At 35.2% G+C, this 21,566-nt stretch overlaps 1 protein-coding gene across 13 annotated transcripts in view; it reads right to left on the bottom strand.

The window, feature by feature from the left end:
* SPAG9 (sperm associated antigen 9) overlaps nt 1-21,566 on the bottom strand; it is a 110,426-nt gene that overhangs the window by 67,754 nt on the left and 21,106 nt on the right. For all 13 annotated transcript variants that reach the window (XM_081027873.1, XM_081027864.1, XM_081027874.1 and 10 more), the window contains exons 2-3: nt 17,462-17,582; nt 4,183-4,253 (exon numbers count right to left, since the gene is read on the bottom strand). In XM_081027873.1, the coding sequence (XP_080883999.1) occupies nt 4,183-4,253; nt 17,462-17,582 (192 nt within the window). The remainder of the gene's footprint in view (nt 1-4,182; nt 4,254-17,461; nt 17,583-21,566) is intronic.

The following is a 21,566-nucleotide window of genomic DNA, read 5'->3' as shown; positions in this document are numbered from 1 at the left end:
GGTGAATAATTCTATCAAATCAAACATTATAAAATAATTAATCAGGCTGCTCTCCACTTGAGACTAGTCCAGGCAAACAAAAATGAATATAGAATCACATGGATATATGGTATGTATTTTTAAAACTTTTAAATTTACATACTTTTTATTTTATATTTACAGATTTTTCTCTTTACCACCATTTAAAGAACAGTTTTGCAGAAATACAGTTTTTGTCTGTGTCAGCAAGCCAGAAATGTTTTCTTCTTGTATCAGGAAGAACTTTAAGGGAAAAAATTTAAAAGAGACTAATATAACAAAGTGATGGTTGGGGCCAAATATCAATTTACATTTTCAAAGAGTTTAAAAAAACCTAAGTAGTATTCTTATACACAGGATAGTAATCATATGAAATTGATTAGTTCAAATGGAAGCATCCAAGTTTCGTTAAGCATTCAGATGAAGAAAACAGATCCCCCTTGATTGTTTTTATATTAATCTATTTATTCAATATAGAAAAATGAAAAGAATTATAAGCTGCAAAGATACTCAGTTCTATTCCCAAATAGTCTATCTATAGATTATTCTTGTCTTAAATGATTAAATAAATTTTTTTTAATTTAGAAAATGTTGAATTTGAAACCTTCTTCAAATGACTGATCTCAAGTAATATCAGATATTTTCTGACATTCCAAAATGGTCTATGTAATGAAATTAGTTCCAACCCAACTAAACTAGCACTTGATCAACAAAATAACAACATTTATTGAATGCCAACTACAAGTCAGCCAGCGCATTTACAGCCATTGCTTCATTTAATTCTCACAACAATATTTCAATTTTATAGGTAAACTCCAGGAGGTTAAAATAACTAGCCCAATCTGACCAGCTAGTTAATGGTAGACTGTGTTCTAATTGCCGTTAGCCAGTGGCTTTAGGGCAAAAACTGAGGTCCCTCTGATTCAATTGTCCTGAGCAGGTAGTAAGCATTATAGGACTCATGATGTATCTGGCCTTTCAGTTAATTCTCCAGGCAGGCAATTAGCTCATTGTCCTTTCTTCCTCACACCCACAAGAAAATCCCACACCCTAAAACATTTCCTGACGTCTGAAATAAAATATGCACTATATCCTATAAATGCACAAAAAAGTCAAAAAATTAATTATACAATAAAAATTAAAATTTTATTTACAGGGCTTCACAATGTAGTTTTTTAGTTTTAGTTTTAGCTTTTTCTTTAAGTGACTGGGAAAGCAGGATCAGAGCTGTCAGATAGAAGAGAGGAGTAAGAGAGTAAAATAAGACATACTTTAAGATAATCTACTATTGGGTCCACAAGCCCCTTCTCTCCTGATCTGCAATTCTCTTATTTTCTCAGATATGCACATTGATTCACACATATTCAGAAGTCAATTCAGCAAGAAACAGTTGAAGTCATGAAGAAGGATCCCAAGCACATTGTCTGGAAAATCCCAACTCCCCTCCCACCTAGAGAATCTTAACAGCATAGGTTGACTTTCAGCTTTGGCTAAAACTGAAAAGCAAGGCAAAAGTGAGGTCATGGACCCTTTAATCATGTTGGCCTTGAATCTTTCCACATGCAGCCCAAGAATCACATATCTATACCCACAAAGCCACTATTCTTAAAGTTGTTGAGATGTCATAAGGCAAAGAGGCACAGAGAAATTTCTAGTGCATTTAACATCCATGTGTTCCATAACCTAAAAGCATTAATGAAAATTCACGCAATGGAATCAGACAGGCCTCAGTTCAAAACCAGTCACATACTAGCGTGGGATTTGGGACCAATCACTTCGTATTTTCTTTCTAAACCTCAATCTGTAAAATGGGGATGGATGATAGAGTTTGGTCAAAAAATGATTTAAGAATGCATTTAAACATTCCGTGATATAAGTCCAGGGTTCAAGTGTTGGTGATTAATATTAAGAGTATGTACACATGGTGGCCCGAGTGACTCACAATTACTTGATGTTTCTATTTCCGCCACTGCCCTCTTTAAGGCTTGTCTTCTTTTAAGCAAATTCAGTAATGTGTACAAAATTTTGGATTTGGTTAGAGAACAGTTATTCACATTACAAAAAGAGCCATAGCAGATGGCAATGTGTTTGATAAAAGTGCAATTTAAACATTTTTGTGCTTATAAAAAAGGTTACCTTAATTGGATGTTAATAGTAAAAAATGACGGTTAAATCCTTCTTATTTCCTTTCCCTGAAGGTTTCCAGAATTTACCTTTAAAATGACACCTAGTTTGTTAGCATTGGATAACTACTGTAATTGCTAATTGGCTTTTCTATACAGATGTAAAACACAGAAAAATGTGAACTCAAGTAGAACAAACCCACATTTCAAAGCAACTATGTCTGTGTTACATAAACCTTCCTCGAGGCAGAGCAAAATAAAGGGTGACTGTCAGGGCAGAGGATAAGGAGCTGGTTGTGACTGACGGAGGGGATCCTACAAAAACAGCTGCTCTGCTACAAGTGAAATTGGCCTTGGTTACTGCACAGGGCCAGCTCTCTGAATGTACACCGAAGATTTTTCTGAAATCTTTTTTTTTCTTCCTAGACTGTCCTTCTCTGAAGGAATAAGATAGAAAAATTATTGTATCTTTTCATTTAAAGATGTCAGGTTGTTTCTTCTGTAGCAACATAACTTTTATTAAATTATGAGAAAAATGTAAAACTTCACTTTCCAGTGATTTTTCAAGAATGCATATATTTTATATATATTTCAATTTAAATATATTTCAATTTAAAACATCCTACTTTAATAATCCTCAATTATTATTATTATAAAGGTGAGAACTTCAATGAAAAACAAAAGTATTATGCATTATTTAGCACTATCAATTGTTTACGACCCATAAACATATTCCCCTAAACATATTCATAATTATAGCACTGATAAGCACTACCAGTAAACGTAGTGGTTACTGTACAGAGCATTGTTCAGTCACTGAAATGAATGATATAAATCAACAATAGGCCTTTAACAACCAACTGTTTTTTAACAGCCTTAATATCCACCAAGTGCCATCTTATTAAAATGTGGGTAATTTTTACACCGAAAAGCCTGCTGTGAAGCTGTTTCTATGGTTCCAGCCCTCCGTGGCCAATCTTTTCGCTCTGCCACTGAATTTCAATTCTGTGATACTTCATGCTTCGTGTGTGGCTATGTAAGCTAAGATAGCAATAATCAAACCTCATTATGTCAGGAATAAATTCCAACCCCTCCCCAAGAAAGTGTTAAGTGCATTATTCCAAAGCAAATGAAACTAAGTGCAGTGGGGTTTCATCTCCCTTAAATGCAACAATAAATGTCTCTACCAGAGGAAGGATAAGACATACAAACTAGTGAAAAGAAAAATGGGAGCTGAAGGCTGGAACCATCTGTATCATGGGAGAGAGATTGGACTAGAAAGGAAAAAAGACAGGAATTGTTTTTTTCTTGTAACAAATAGTGAATGTGTCTATGAAAATTCTACATATTTAGGCATATGTACCCCAGATTGATCATGATACACAGCAACAATTTTTACATTAAGGCGATAGGAACAAAAGCAACTAAATGAAAGGCTGACAGAAAATCCTAACAAGAAGGTTAAAAAACCCTCAAGTACATTTTCTAAATTTGCTTTGGAGAGATTACGTGGTGGGGTTGTGAATTTAAAATACTGAAATTTCACGCAGAAAAGATGTTTTAGAGCCATTTTAATTCAACCCATTAAAATTTGTGTTTATGTTACTTGTTATAAGCTTGATGTAAATAAGTCCTTTATACTGAATTATAATTGTAGAGATTTTTACCAATAATTTACTAAACCATTATTTACCAATTGGTAAAAAAATCAATACATTCTCATATTATCATCACATATACTTTTTATTATACACTCATTAGTTTTCACTTAGTCCCAGCCAAAGAAACAACTATTGGAACTGTCTTAATTATTACATTATTCTGTGGCACACTAATTCACCAAATGAAAAGTTAATTCCAAATAAAAAAACAATCAAGGTCAACATTTAGTAACTAGGTTAATGCTATATGAAAATTCAATGTTTCTTGGAAATAATCCCCAAGAATTATACTAGCTGATTTTCAAAGAAAAATTCAGACATATTTTCTAAAGTTAATTTCTTTATCTCTATATTAGCATGGTAAGAACCCAGAAACCCACCTCGGTGTGTCTTTGATGTAATGCATTATATTCCTTCTTCAGTTCTGCTTCTCTTTCTTCAAGTCTGCTAACTGAAATTAAGATACATACACTTAATCAAAACAAAATTTACTTGAAAATTCCATCTGAAAAACTTGGAATGGGTTATCCATAATCCTTAGCAGCTTTAGGATCAGCACTCCTTATGAAGTTCTTCACAAAGCTGGTAATCTCATTTCATCATCCTTAATAAATAAAACTTTCAGGGGTGGCAGAGATAAACCAAATTTTAAAAATTTAAACATTAGATTGCTTCTCCCAATATACACGTTTATCGGGTCATTCCTCCTAAACAGGTTTTAACATGGTATAGAATTACCTCTTTCAAAACCACTTTACAAATTATCTCATAGAAGTTTTAACCTAGGATTAGGACCCAAATCATTGATTTCTAACATTATTTAAGCTCTTTTTTCCCTACTGAGCAGTACGTGAAAATGTCATTGTTTAGAAGCACTTTTTCTGCTTCGGCCCTTAATTTCAGGGACTCATCTTCTTTTATTTAGCTCCCTCTGCTGATGGAGTTTTGAGTGGCACTGATTTGGGGTAGTGCTCATGGAGTAACCCTATGATATTAAAAAAAAAAAAGTTTTAGACTAGAAAACAAATCTGAAAAAAAAGTTTTAGAATGCTGGGACAGGATTTCACAGGAAAGAATGACATCAGAAAGGAATGCTTCTGAGAGAAGGTGGAGTCCAAGCAGGACCATGAAGAAATTACAGTATTCAAGACACAGTGATGAGAGTGTACTGGGCACTGTTGCCACAGAGAAGGGAACACAAAACCATGCTGGTGGCCAGCTGGGCAGAGGAGAGGCTGGCCAGCCTGGGGGAGTCCATCCTGGCTAAGGATCAGTGGGAGACAGTCTGCTGGGGAAAAGTATAGCTGGTACTAGAAAAGCTTGTCAGGATACTCATTAAAGTCTGTTTGAAGGCCTGACATTAGTTGGAAATTTCTCTTGGTGTAAGGGTGAGCTACCTGCAAACAGGCAAGGTTGTTTGTAAACAATAGCCTGTGATTGTGTCACTTGGCTGTAGAAGTAACTACTCTGAACTATCAACATATACACGAATGTTTTCATACGCCTCATATTAGTTAACACATCAGACACCAAACAACACAACGTGTGCTGCTTGCTAAATTCATCTTTGGTTTGTGTGGCTTTATTTGCCACCTTTGTTTAAATCTTGAAAATATGTCAGGAAATGTGTAGGTCTGACTTTTGATTTTTCTAATCAAGCCTATATGTTGGCTCATTAAATTTACACCAGTGAGAAACACACATTACAGTCCCCATGGAGCACCGTTTATCATGCAGGGCAAGGGTTGAGTCATGTGCTGCTCATCTTATCCTGTGGCTGAGAGCAACAAAAAGCAAACTTATAATGCAGATGTGTTGCGATAACACAATAGGTATTGAAACCGTAATAATTTTTAGTGCTACTTCTCTTTTAAAACAGGAAATCAAGTAAATTGAGATATTTAGTAGCAATTTCTAAATAAACCTTTTCTACTACTTCCTGTCAATTAAACTGATCTAAAAGCTTAATCCTAAAACTACTGGGTAAACCTTAACCATTTTTAATTGCATATCTGCATGAATCAAAATTTTCTTGGCATTATATAATCAAAAACAAAATGGATGCTTAGGCTAAAATTCACAGCTGTCATCCATAACCCTCAACGTCAAATTTGTGCCCCCAATAGAACTTCATTAGTCTCACCAGCTAACTTGCTGTGAATTCATAAAATAAATTTATATCACCATCACCATCACTACCAATAACAGCCACCATTACATAGTACTTATTACATACGCTGTCCTATATACTTTATATAAACTAACTTATTTGAGCCTAACATTAACTTATGATGAAAGTATTCATACACTCATTTTAGAGAGGAGGAAACTGAAGCAAGGAAGAGTTGAGTAACTTGCCCAAAGTTGCACAGCTAATGGCAAAACTAGGATTTCTCCTGAAGGAGTCTGGGTCCAGAATTTGCTTTTTTAATTATCATGCTATACTGACCCTCAAGAAATATTCCTTGTAACCTGGAGTCTACTTTAAAATTTTACTTGGGGGGGAAAAGTATAGAGTACTCATTTTTACTTTAATCAAAAACCTCTCCGTTCTTATGGAAAGAACCTAGTCACAGACACTTTAACTCAAAGGTATCAAACTGCCAAGCAAAATACGTATCCAATTTTATTATTATTTTTATTAAATTTATTGGGGTGACATTGGTTAGTAAAATATAGGTTTCAAGTGTACACTTCTATAATTTTTCACCATATATTTGACCCCTTTTCCCTCTACCACTCCCCACCCCTTTCCAACTTTATTAATCATCATGGAAATGCATAATAAAACCAAAGTGCAACACCACTACATACCTGTCAGAATAACTAAAATGAAGAACAGAATACACCAAATGCTGGCAAGGATGTGGAGCAACTAGAACTCTCATATGTTGCTGGTGGGAGTATAAATTGGTACGACCAATTTGAATACTTTTTGGCAAGATTTAACACAAAGTTGAATATTTGCCAACCCTATGACAAAACAAATTCATTGCTAAGAAATCCATAAATGTGTCCACCAAAGGACATTTGAAAACAGTGCTCCACGGAGCACTATCTGTAATAATTCAAACCTGGACACAACCAAAATGTCCATCAACAGCAGAATGAATAAGTATTTATGCACTGGAGTACTATACAACAATGAGATGAACAAATTATTGCCATACACAACATCATGAATGAATCTCAAACAGGATATTGAGAGAAAGAAACAGAAGCAAAAGAATACAAAGTTCAAAGACATACAGAGCTAATTTAAAACTAATCTAATGTGTTAGACATCAGGATAGTGGTTACCTTTGGGAAAGAGTTAGTGACTTGATGAATCACTGTGTACAGCCCCAGCTCAGCCCAGTGCAAACACTATGTGTTCCCAGTCACCCACGCAGTTTCCTTGGCTTGCGTACTCATCCTGTGCGTTCTCCACCAACTGCTGTGAAGTTTCATATATAACACAGGATTTAAACAGACTATTCAGAACAACTACAAACAAGTTGTGCTAATTTACCACTAAAATTTATAGGGAGATAAGCAAAAATTTTACCAGTTTGAAGAATTATAAAAGAAAGAAAACCAGATGGGCATCATGAAAGGATAAATTGGAATTCCTCTATCGAAGATCATGCTGGTGATGTCTATTAAAATAAGCAAGGTGGATATTCTTTGACCCAGCATTACTATTCTTATTCATCCTACAGAAACACACCAATGCCCAAAAGATATGAAAATGGACGCTCTACGCAACATATCTTATACCAACTCCCAAACTGGAACCACTCCTAAATTTGTGATTGGTTGTTTGGTGAGATGAATTGTGACAGTCATACAATGGACTGCAATGCGCTGATTTTGCTACTTCCAACTTATGTTACCCAGAGTATATTAACTTCTCCGGGCCTCAGTTTCCTTACACATAATTGAGGAATAATGACAGCATATTAGAACTGATATTTGGGTTAAGTGAGTTAATATTTGTACCGGGCGTAGACTAGTGCCTGGCATACATGTTTTTCAAATACAACAATGCAAGGTATTGTTAAAAGGAACGCAGTGTGTCTATATGCACTGACATGGGCAGTGCCTAGAACTGAATGGAAGAATGTTGAATATGTATCGCTGTATCTGAAAATAAAAAATACAAAACAATTTACAATATGATGCCACTAAGATGTCAACAAAGTCGAAACTGAACTGATTGTCTCTCTCAAACCTACTCTTCCCCAAACTCTTCTTACTTAGGCAAAAACCTTGCAGCTATCCTTTTGCTCTTCTCCTTCCCTCACATCACATATCCAGTCTATCAACAAATTCTGTCTGTTTTACCTTCAGAATAAATTTATGATCTGACCATTTTTTACCACTTCCATCACTCCCACCATCTCCTGTCTGAATGATTACAATTATCTCCTGTCTAGTGTCACTGCTCTAGCCTTTAACCCCTGTATTCTCAAAATAGTAACCTGGGTAAAGTCAGATAGTGACTAACTGTGCAAAATCCTTCAATGGCTTCTGTGTCACTTGAAAAAAAAATCCTTATGATGGTTTACATATATATAGCAAAAGCTAGATGCACTATTTCTAGGCCTGGCCCAATAAAAACCTACCGCACACAATCTTCCATTCCCTTTCCCCGTTCTCCAACTTAATGTAGGTGACTGTAACCAACTTGGAGCTATAAGTTGGAAAGAACCTGTGTCTCCAAAGGAGCTACCCATCTATCAGAAATATCCATTTTAAACTTCACATGAATGAGAAATAACATATAACATTTGAGTCATTATATATATTGTGTGTTTTTTTGTGGCATAGTTTATGCCTTTGTTATTCTGGATGATTTTCTGAGTGTTATTCTGGCAATTATTCTATCCAACCTAATACCTCCAGCAAGTACCTTGACAGAAAACTGTCTATGACTTTTCGTATTTCATGTTTTCTTTATCTGTACTGTGATTGTAAATATTAGTGTTATCTTTTTAGGTATATAAGTTAACCACCAAGATCATGTAATACGAAACCTCTCAATCTCTTCTGCAAATACACAGAATACTCAGTACCAACAATGTAGTCAAAGGACTCAGTTTTCTCAAGGCCTACCTCACTTGAGATATTATAGTGTTTAACTGAGAAGTAGCTTTAAATACTGGTAAGACTCGTCTCTTCAAAGTGCTGAATAATGCCACTAAATCATCAGGAAGAGGAAAAGAAAAGGTAAATACAAAGGAGGGGAAAGAGGGAAAGAAATGTCCATCTTGGCAAGGATGGTAGATATCCCCGAAAACCTCAAGTACCATAAAGTTAACCTATGCTTACATAGTTGCATTATTTCTGAAGTGATTGTTTCTTGCTTAAAAGTTCCCATGTGAACCCAAACCTTAAAATGATCTCAGGAAAAATACTAAAACCTTACCATTTTACTCATCAAAATAGCCACAACTTGAGATTGACTGGAAGTAAACAAAATTCTGTTCATCCTTCCTATTCCAAAACAACTAATCAGCCTTTGTTTTTAAACTGCAAATATTCTGAGGAGGAAAAAAAAAAAATCATGGAGTCTAAAAACTAAAATGGGAGCAGGGGCAAGACAAAAGACTAATCCAAAATTTACCCCTTATAATAGCTAATGGAGATACTTCAGCCTCGTTTTAAATGCTCTTTTCTTCTATCCCTCTTTTTAAAAAGCAAGAGGATATGATTAAGGCAGGAAGAGCCACCTGCTCTGCCTGCTCAAAATCAGAGCTTACCTCCTTAGATTGATGGCCTTTGCCAAGTTTGGAACACCTTCCATCTCTGTTGTCTTCTGCCCCATCAGACTGCTGATAGGCCTACGGGGGGAAGAAAGAGAAACAGACCTGCTAGATAGCCATATCCAACTCATTATTTGCCTTCTCAAAAGGAATCACCAGTTCTTACTATTCATGGAAGGCAGATAATCCAACTGTTACTTGGCCTCAGAAGACTGACATTGGTCTTTCAGAAGCTTTTCCTTGAACAATTTAGCATCAAAAGTCTCAACAGGTAAGCAAGAATCAAATGCTGACTTAAGAGCAAACAAATCTCAGACAACCACATCAAAACAGTAATAAAAACCTCTCCTCTGCCAACTAAGTCCTTCACCATATCTCTAAACTTCAGAAGATTTTCAGATAGATATTATATGTTATTAATCAATGACACGATGTGAAATTCTAAAGTATTCTCATGCATCAATGATCACACCCGTAAAAGAGAGCAGGATAACTTCGAAGAATCCCAGTGGTAGGGGCTTCTAGCGATCTCTCCTCATCACCGTCTTGAAGATGCTGCCTCGCCATCCATGACAGAAAGGTGACTACTCTCCTACCTAAAATCTCTGTGTAGGGTGAGTCCATGCTTTCCCTCAGCACATATTTCTATGTATCACCTCCATGGTCAGGAAATACTTCCTTATGATCAACAAAAACCAACGAATTCATTTTCTCTAATCTGCCGAAATTACAGAAAAACAACTTAGTCTTCCTTATCCATCCCTTTATATATTTGAAGGAGTAGTCACAGCATTTTTATTCTGTTCTCTAAGGTAAATCACCTTAAGTCCTTTAATCCTTACTCAGTTAATTGGCTATGAAACCTCTAGTTCTATATATATTATAAATTACAACATTAAGATTCTCAATAGGTTAACACTAGACTACAGAACTGAAAAGAATCCAAATACAGATAGTAAAACACATCTGAAGACCACACAGAATATTACCTACTGAAGCAGAATAAAATGCTAGTGTTTGCCTCAATTATCTTGTGCCTAATTTTCTGCTTTCCCTCTTATATATAGGCTCTAAAACAATAGAAACAACTTTCAAATGAAGCTTATTAAATATACAGATAATCCCAATATTTCAAAGAACTAAATTCAAGTTAAACAGACTAAAAAAGTAACTTTCTATATAATGAGTTTTATTTTTGTCATTTTTTAAAATTAAAAGATATAAATCTAAAACGCCTAAAGCTGCCTTATTTAAAACTATGCTCTAAATAAAAATACAAATCATCAGTTATCCACTTTAATCACCTAAAAATAATGAAATTGCCTATTGACAAGATAAAATTAAAATGAGAAAAGTGACCTATTATAATACTATTCAAATTGAGAATATTAACATTCATTGTCAATTGCAAACCACAATGAAGAGGCTGAGAAAGCCTTTCATTGGCTTGCAGGTCTTGTTTTTTAAGTGACTTGAAAAACAGTGACAGAAAATATTTAGGTCTTTTCAACTATTTATTTTGGTATAAACTATATACCTGGTAACTTAAAAATGGATTAATTTTCTTCTGTGTTGTGAAAATTCTCAACGTATCAGTCGTATCATTAACACACAAACCTTGCTTGTAAATAATTCTCAAATATGAAGTCTGTTTTAAGACATTTATTCCTTTAAAATAAAAAAAGTTAATGATTATACTACTTCCCCATACTTCCCATCTAGTAGTGTACAAATTTTTATAATCAAGAAATATTGTCTTCCTTATAATAATAAAGTGTTTCAAGGTAAAGGCTTTAAGTTATTTTATTAAACTAAGATCTGATACCAAAATTAAAAAGTAAATGAATGTTATATGAAGGATGTAAAGGGTAGAAAAGTGAGAGAACAAGGCTCTTCCACAAATGTCTTCAAGTTGTCAATAACATTTTTCTATTTAATTTTTAAAAATGGATTTTCATTCAAAGGCAGGAAGGGCAGAATCAGAGAAGCATTGTTAAGTTGTTGAAAATCACTGCCATCTAAATCTTGCCATCTTCTCCCACAATTCAAGGGAAACATATTTATGTAAAAAAGTCATCCATTATAAACTCAAGAAGCTTGAGACATGCCGCGCAATTCACAATAGCCAAGATATGGAAACAACTGAAAGGCCCATCAACAGACGACTAGATAAAGAAATTGTGGTACATTTATACAATGGAGTATTACTCTGTCATAAAAAAAAAAAAATGAAATCTTACCATTTGCAACAACATGGATGGACCCAGAGGATATTATGCTGAGTGAAATAAGTCAGGCTAAGAAAGACAAATACCATATGATCTCACTTACATGTGGAATCTAAAGTACAGATTGAACGAAAACACAAAACAAATAGACTCACAGATACAAAGAACAAACTGATGGTTGCTAGATGGGAGCGGGGTTGGGAGGATGGGTGAGACAGGTGAAGGGATTAGGAAGCACAAATTGGTAGTCACAAAATAGTCACGGGGATGTGAAATACATTATGGAGAATATAGTCAATAATGCTGTAAAAACTATGCATGGTGTCAGATGGGTACTACACTTATGGGGGGATCATTTCATAAATTATGTAAATGCCTAACCACCTGAAACTAATATAAAATAATATTGAATGTCAACTATAATTAAAAATACATAGAGTGGCCGGTTAGCTCAGTTTGTTAGAGCATGATGCTCATAACACCAAGGTTGCCAGTTTGAGGAGAGCTGTGTCCTCAAGCACAGCATAGGGGATACAGTCAATGGTATTGTAAGAACTGTACAGTGTCGGAGGGATAGTAGACTTGTTGGGGTTATCACTTTGAGAGGGGTGTAAAAGTCTAATAATTATGTTGTTTGTACACCTGAAACGAATAAAAATAAAATAAATAAATAAATAACAGGCTTGAGGGAAACACATATTTCCCAAGAAAATCAATAATAAATGGATTTACATCAGTTCTGGGTGCTAACATGTTGTAAATAATTATTCAAATTTATAATTATAAACAAAATGAAATAAGCTATTAAACCTCACGTCTTCAATTCTGTTCATATTAAAAATGACCAAACACCATTATACACCAAGAACCACTAAAATGTTCTTAATTCTTTGACCTACTTCCTTAAATATATTCTAAGAAAATTATTAAAAGAGAGGGAAACCTATAGGTGTGAAAAATATTCACTGCAATATGATTTACTGCACTAGAAAAAATGTCCAACCAACCAACAGGTAGACGTCCTTTGTGTTTTTTTTAAGTTTACCTATATTTATTTTTACCCTGATTCATTCTTTCATTCCACAAAAAGACAGCTTACAAGAGCATATCATAACAATTCATTATATATGTATAATATGTGGATCAAGGAAAAAAACAATTTAAATATGCTAATCAGGTTAGGTCCAAACCAGTCATTATGGTTGCACTTCTAAGTTTGTATGAGTTTATGAGTAGCCACAGTTAAAAAAAAAAGTGGCCATTAAATAATTCTCATTAGAGGAAAGGAAAAGAGAAAGCATAGTTCCTTAGGAAAAACAGAATTGTTAATAGTTGGCAGATATTCTGGATGATGGGTGCAGGGAGACATTTAAAAAAATAATTATTGACTACATAGAGTCAATAATATTGTAATAACTATGTATGGTGTCAGATGGGTACTAGACTTATCTGGGTGATCATTTCATAGGTTATATAAATGTCTACTCATTATTTTGCACACCTGTAGCTAACACAATATTGTATGTCAACTGTAATTGAGAAGTAAATTTAAAAATATAAATAATTAAAAATTATACAACAAAGAAATGTTATAATGTTAATGACAAGATACAAAATCATATATGCACTCTAACTGCAGTGATGTAGAACCATGCTGCATATGGAAAAAAGACTAGCTAGTCATACATATAACCTTTCCCCCCACAAAACTATGATTCCTTTGACTACAATGACTGTATCATTCATATTCTTCTGTACCACCACCATACCTCAGCTGAATGCCAAGCACACAGTAGTAGTTAAACTCTATTAAAAGGTCTATATTTACTTGACTCATTAAAGTAATATTTGGCTTACAAGATAGAAATACTATACAACAGAATAAAGAATATAAAGTAATTTCTGATGAAGACCCATTACTGCCACACTGAGTGGCAAGGTTGATTGCAGACTCCTTACATAGTTGAAAAGTACCAACAGGTCTTTCTCAATTCACAATTTCCTTATTCTACTCTCTATATATTTCAGATTCTTGCTTAAGGCTCATAAGATACCTACTAAAAAGTGTTACTGTTACTCTCAGATAAGGAATAATACACAGCATTTTTAAAAATGCTTTATTCATGTTGGAAAAAACAAAAATACTTAATATAGCGCAAATTTTGAGAAGAGAGCAACCAGAAATCTCCAAAATCTAACATGACCACAAAACTGTGACAAAATTTTTATGGACTCAACTTTTCAACACTGTGAAATCGTATGACAACCTGATATATTTCATACTATCAAAAGCTGTAAAGTGTGTCCTTTAATTCAGTTCCTATTTCTTGACTTTTTCTTGCTTCTCAAACAGCAACTACAACCAAAATTTCCCCTTTTAACATAGGAAGTAGTCTTCAGAGCAGAACTTGGACTTTTATTGTGGCTACATTTTAAAAGGGATATGTGCCCTAAAACATGTAAGTCAGAATCGACAGTCTTTTAAAATTAAAGACTCTAACATATAAGTATGGAAATTAGACAAGATACTGTTATCATATAGCACTCATAAAATGACACTAAATAAAAAATCCTCTACTGTAGGTATCATCATCAGTAATTTCTGTGGCCATAAATAATTGCTTATTTAAAACCAGATGTTAGGAACACTAAAAAATACATTTAAAACATTTAAAAAGTAGTTTGGGTTACAACAATTTTAACAAAAATCACTATATATGCTTCAAAAAACAAAATCAACAGAATATTAAATATTATTCAGATAATCTATTTCCTGTTAGACAAAAAAGAACTAATATACTCTGACATACACACATTTAAATGATTTCGTCCTTTAAAAAACATATTCCCAGTCCTGGCTTTCCATAGCATATGGCATTGAGAATACTTAAGGACTACCTCCTACCACCACCTTTTTAAAAAAGGTGCTTTGATTTATAATTGGAGATTTGGGAGAGAAAAGGCTCAGGGAGAAAAATGCAAAAAAGCTCAAACTATTTTCCCTCCAAAATATTTTACAGATATTTAAATGTGGTAAAATATGATTTGGAAGAAAAATGTAACATATACTTAAGAGTTCATATTATACCCAGTCAAAGCTTAGAGAAAACAGGAGAGAGAGGAAAACAGATGGAAAAGAGTAAGACTCCAAGGTATCAAATAAGGGAATAAGTCCCAAAGCATTCATAAAAGAAGGCTCATTCTAGCCTCAGTTCATGGACCAAGAGATTTAGTGTTATCAGCTTTGACATCTGGTCAATTCTGATTAATTACAATTGTAAGTTCTTTAACTATTACTTAGACATCAGGATTTATTTCAAAATAAGACGCGAGATTCCCAAGGGTAAATATTAACAACAAAAATAAAGATTTCAGAACAAATTTAGTTCAAGACCATAGCCAATACTTGGTGAAGAATTTCCTCATCCCTTCCCTAGAGAATAAAAATTACTTTTAAAAGATACCTTATTTTAAAAAATTACTTTGGGGGCCGGCCCGGTGGCTTAGGCGGTTGGAGCTCCGTGCTCCTAACACCAAAGGCTGCCGGTTCAATTTCCACATGGGCCAGTGGGCTCAACCACAAGGTTGCCAGTTTGACTCCGGCAAGGGATGGTGGGCTGTGCCCCCTGCAACTAACAACTGGCAACTGGACCTGGAGCTGAGCTGCGCCCTCCACAACTAAGACTGAAAGGACAACAACTTGATTTGGAAAAGTCCTAGAAGTACACACTGTTCCCCAATAAAGTCCTGTTCCCTTTCCCTAATAAAATCTTTTTAAAAAAATTACTTTGAATTAAAATAGGAAACAGTAATCAGTACTTCTGAGAGAGGAATCAGAAGATGGATATCACAGAACATGACGATTCCATAAAAGGTGGATATGATTCAATGCATTGGATAACAAATCTTAATTAAGAGACTACTATATTTTGTTTATATTTACTAGAAAGGAGCAGTAAGTAGGTTTATAAATTTCTAGTAATAAAAAAGATAAAGTATATGTGAAAAAATTAGTAATTCATTCCATTTAGTTGGTTTTGTAAAAAAAGCAATAGTATCTCCTTTGAATGTGAGAGACGTTTTATCATCCTTTAATATCAAAAATGCAATTTCAAGTACAAGGTAATGCTTCCTTTAATATCTCCCTTATCATAGAAGCAGATTACTAAGGCTGATTTCTTAAGGCAGAAAAAAGGATTCTAGACAAGGAGTGCCTTTCTAAGTGAAAGGAAAATGTCCTTATCCAAAACTTGGTACTCTTCAGAAATCAAGAAGAAAATTTAATAGGTAGAACAATTAGAGGCTGGTTCTGTCAACTGTGCCTTTAGTGTTCGAATCTAAAATACTACATAATACCTGATATGAAAACACAATCAAGTTAGGATTAAAATATCTCCAATGGCTAATTTTTTTTCTTTGAATAGAGAAGGTGCAACTCTTGAAATATACCAAAAGCTTGTAATTGCCACTAGATGAGTAGTACTCATAGTAATGTGACTCCAGTAATGTATTTGTTAGTGTATGCACTGTGGAATCCATCACACAGCTAAGACCTCAGATTACTACAGTAAAATCATAGAAGTCACTTGACATATTCAGTGTTAATAAAGGGCACAGCACTCTAGGTATTTATACGCCTCAAAGTACAAAGACATGACACGTGGTTCATTCTGTCTCACTCTAGTTGGCTTCTGTTACCAAACATCCATTGACTCCCTTCGATGGCATCTGTTTAACAGCCATGTGAAATTCTCCTTGAATTCCAGAATTCTTGAACTCCAGGTTCCCAGTAATTCTAGGATTAACTTTATGAGGCTCTTCGAGAGTCCTAGAGGGAGTAGTCAGTTATCACACACACTCCAAGCCTAGTAGTGGAGGCCATCCCTCATGAATGCCAGTCCTTTAGCAGCAGGTGTCACTATGTCGCTTTAATGAGTGACGTGGGAAGGGTAACTGCTGGCCATCTCTTGCTCCCTAAGATTCTGAGTTTACAATGCTGAGAAGGAAAACTGGCAAGTACCCTGCCTGCCTGAATCAAACATGAAAACAGGCCATGAAGTTTCTCTCCATTTCTTTTCTAATTTTGACTTAATTAGGTCCACCTTCATTAACCAAAAAGGGGAAATCATCCTCGGGGTTTGAAACAGTAATTATTTTAAAATCAAGAATAACATGTGAAATTATGTTAAAAATGAAATGATCCTGAAAAATGACATCGTTCCCCTAACGGCCATTTGCCACCAGAAAGGAACAAAAAAGAGAATTCAGTAATTTTTTATACATACTTCAAAGCTCGAGTTTCTCTTATAATTAAAAATTTCAAACAATACAGAAACCAATGGAATTTTGTGTAGCTGATCAAAATTAGAAGAGGTGATCCACATACACACCCCAGAATCCTGCATAACAGATATATAGCATACTGTTAACTACAAAGGCTGAGAGCTAAATTGAAGAAGAGAGTCTTATGTATGTTTTTGATTTAGTCATTTCTGCAGACATGGGTATCATGTGAAAATGTGAACTAAAAAGAACTAAACTTCACTCCCAGGTCTCACTCTTAAGTCTGGGATGACAATTCCAAGCATATATTTGGAACCCTAGTCACATGTCAGGATGACTCACTCCACTATTAGAGCCCACTCTTTAATGTGTACTTATGAGGAGAGGTATTTTTTACTTACTCTGGTCAGCATAATTTTTTGCTTTGAGTTCAAGTTGTCTTGTTTGAGATTCTAAAGATTCCACTCGGGTCTGTAGATCCTTTTTTTCCTGTTCTTGAGAGTCTTCAAATTCAATGAATTTCTAATAAAGAAGAAATAGATATTATTTTCATTAGAAAAATGAAATCTTTTTAACATTATCAACTCCAGTGTTTCTTGCTATCAAGAATCATAATTCAGCATTAACTACTCAAAAAGATCTCAGAACCACAAACTTCGGTTGACTTTTTTAGTTTCTCTACAAAAATTAACTTTTAAAACCTCTGAATAGACAAGGAAAAAGATGACAAAATAATTTTTGCATATTTATCTGAATTCAAGACAACTTTTACATAATTTTGTACATAACATGTACAACAAAAAAAGAACTAAAGAATGATGGAACGTTAATTTTACTAACCATTGTCACCTTAATAAATTTTAATTTAAAAAATAGCACAAAAAAAAATGATGGAACATCAATAAATATTTGTTAAATGATTATTTGATTAATGATAGTCTTCTAAGTTACCAGAACCATGAAATTTAAATTGTTTTAAAAAAAGAACATGAAATATCTCTACCAATCAAATTTAATTTACTAAAACTCATGGAGATTATCATTGCATCTAATCATCAAATCTTAACCCTCATCTTAATCAGGATTACTTGACAACTAACTGATCACTCACTCTCCTCCTTAAAACATATTTTTTTCATTTAGTTTCCAGGACTTTTCTCTACTTTACTGGCTGCTCTTTCTTGGTCTTCTTTGTTCGTTCTTCCTCTTCTCTTAACATTGGCAAGCTCAGTCCTTGGACAATTTTTTCTTTTCATTGTTACTCTTACTCCCTGGTGATCTCATCCAGCTTCATGGCTTTAAATACAAACTACAGGCTGACAACCTCCAAATTTCTAGCCCAGTCTCTAGCCCAGACTTGAAATCCAGATTTGTGTGTCCAACTGGACAACTTCATTTGAATGTCTAACAAGCAGCTTAAACTTAACATGTCAACGCTTGCTCCTCCTGGTCTTTACCTAAATTGTTATATTACTTCGGACAATTGCTCAGGCCCAAAACTTTGGAGTCAGCTTTCACTCTTCTCTTTCTCTAATACCTCATATGTCTCATCCATCAGCAAGTCTACCTTCAGACCCAGCCACTTTTCCTCATCCCCACCACCATCTTGGTCTGTACCACCATTATCTATTGTCTGGATTAATTCAATAGCAATAGCCTCCTAACTGGTTTCCTTACTTCCTTGCCTTTCACAGTGCATTCTTAATACATAAGTTTGGGTGACCCTTTAAAAGTAAGGTATATCAGTCTACCCTTCTGCTCAAAAATCCTCTGATTGCTTACATTCTCCCAAAGTCCTTACCACAGCTTCCCAGAACCAACACAATCTACCATCCTCTTACCGTATTTCCCCCAAAATAAGACCTAGCTCGACCATCAGCTCTATTGCACCTTTTAGAGCAAAAATTAATATAAGACCCGGTCTTATTTTAATATAATATAAGACCAGGTATAATATAATAAATATAATATAATATAGTATAACATAATATAAATATACTATACCGGGTCTTATATTAATTTTTGCTCCAAAAGATGCATTAGAGCTGATGGTCCAGCTAGGTTTTATTTTCAGGGAAACACTTTGACACATTCCTCTAGTACTTCCTCCTCCTCTGCCCAACTCCACAAACTCTGAAGCCTCCCTGTATTTCCTCCAACACTCCCGGGCTTTGCACTGGCTTCCTGCTGCTCAGAATCATCTTTCTCCAGATATCTAAATGGCTCACTCCCTCTTCACCCCCTTAAGTCTTTGTTCAAATATCACCTTCTTACTAAGACTTTCCTTGTCCATTGTATTTAAAACTGCACTACTCACTCTGTCCTGCCTTCCCTATATTTTTCTCTACAGCACTCATCCTCATCTAACATGCTATGTATTGCAGTAATTTAGATTATCTGCCCTGCCTCACTAGAATGTAGGCTCCCTGAGGGCAGGGATTTGTTTTTGTTTGCTGCTGTCTTCGCAGAATGATGATGGCGCATAGCAGGTGCTCAAATATTTGTTAAACAAACGAAAAATATTTTGAGTAAAAATCTGAAACCCAGGGTGGACGGGTGACTCAGATGGTTAGAGCGTGAGCTCAGGGCAACAGGGTTGCTGGTTCGATTCCCACGTGGGCCAGCGGGCTGTGCCCTCCGCAACTACAATGAAGTCAATGAGCTGCCGCTGAGCTGCCACTGAGCTCCCGGGCAGCCGGATGGCTCAGTAGGTTGGAGAGTGTGCTGCCAACCACAAGGTTGCCAGTTCGACTCACGGCAAGGGATGGTGGGCTGTGCCCCTGCAACCAAGATTGAACAACAACTGGACTTGGAGCTGAGAAGCACCCTCCACAACTAAGATTGAAAGGACAACAATTTGACTTGGAGCTGATGGGTCCTGGGAAAAACACACTGTTCCCCAATAAAGTTCTGTTCCCCTTCCCCAATAAACTCTTTTTTTAAAAAAACTGAAACCCATATAGAACAATGTAGAGTTCACCAAAAACTCAGGTATCACTAAATACACCCGAGTTTTAATAAGAAATTTTTTGTCTATTACATAATTTATCTGACCTGAAACATTTCAGTCACTGTAGTGGACACTGGTTTTTGTTTGCACACATTGCCTCCCTTTGAGGAACAACTTCTTCCCAGTTTCATGCTAATTCTATTCAGCCCATGCAAATCAACTGGTCAGCGTTCCATCTCCCTAGGGTGGGCACATGGCTTGAACCAGAATAGTGAGAGTCCTCTCTGGGACAGCTGCCAGTTATTAGGAAGAATACCTCTCTTCCTCTGGGATCACAAACTCTAAGAACCTAGCAGGCTTAAGCTGCAGACATCTTTTTCCAACATATGCAAAGAGCATGCCTGAAAATAAAGACAATATAAAAAAAAACAAAGAGCAAGGAAGAATAAAACACGAATTAAAGATACTATTTGAGTCCCAGATTCAGTAGTTCCAGAAGCCAGCATTCCCATTTGTTTTTATTTTTTCAGTTACATAAGCCAATAAATTCCTATTTTATATAAGCTGGTTTGAGTTGGTGTCTATCATAAGAAACTGAAAGCATCCTAATATAGCCATCTACTTTCCCTCAAGAGCCATTTGATTTCCTTACGTAAGCTATTAGCCAATGTTTTTATTATCTTTGAAGCCTGAAATCTACAACCTCTAAAACACTGGTTCTTTTTTTTTTAATTAATTAGGATAACCTTGGTTAATAACATTATATAAATTTCATGTGCACAACTTTGTAATATGACATCTGCATACTCTATTGTGTGCTTACCACCGAAAGTCTAGTCTCCTGTCACCATATATTTGACCCTCTTTACCCGCTTTGTCCTACCCCCATTTCTCTTCCCCTGTGGTAACCACCATACTTTTGTCTGTGTCTATGAGTTTGGGGTTTTTGTTTGTTTGTTCATTTGTTGCTTTTGGTTTATATCCCACATGAGTGAAATCATGAGTGTCCTTTTTCCATCTGACTTATTTCACTTAGGATAATACTCTTTGATCCATCCATGTTGTCACAGATGGCACTATTTCATCTTTTTATGGCTGAGTAGAATTCCATTGTATATATGTACCACATTTTCTTTATCCAATCATCCATCAAAGGATACTTAGATTGAAACATGGGTTCTTAATCATTTAAGGGTCCACAGACCTATTTGGGAGTTTGATATATCCATGAGCCATGTTTACCCAGAAAAAATGTCCTCACCCACTCCAAATTTTGCCTGTTTTTCTCAGGGGCTCAGAGACCTCTTAAATCTTTCCACAAACCTACAGTTAGTACGCCTGGCCCCATACTTTTCTATGAAAATATTCCATATTTGCGAGGCTCTTAGAAGCCTCAAACAGAGATTGTTTATTTTTCCAGACTATTAATCTAAAGATGACTGTATGTCGAAGGAGTAAAGGTTATAGGAAATATCTTAAAAGAGGCAAATTTGACAAATCTTTCAAACAAATCGTTCCTTCAAGAAGTATCTATGGCTACTTGCGACGTGTCAGGC

Source organism: Rhinolophus hipposideros (genome assembly GCF_964194185.1).
Source record: "Rhinolophus hipposideros genome assembly, chromosome: 20".
Taxonomy (NCBI): Eukaryota; Metazoa; Chordata; class Mammalia; order Chiroptera; family Rhinolophidae; genus Rhinolophus; species Rhinolophus hipposideros.
This window is presented reverse-complemented; position numbering and strand designations above follow the sequence as displayed.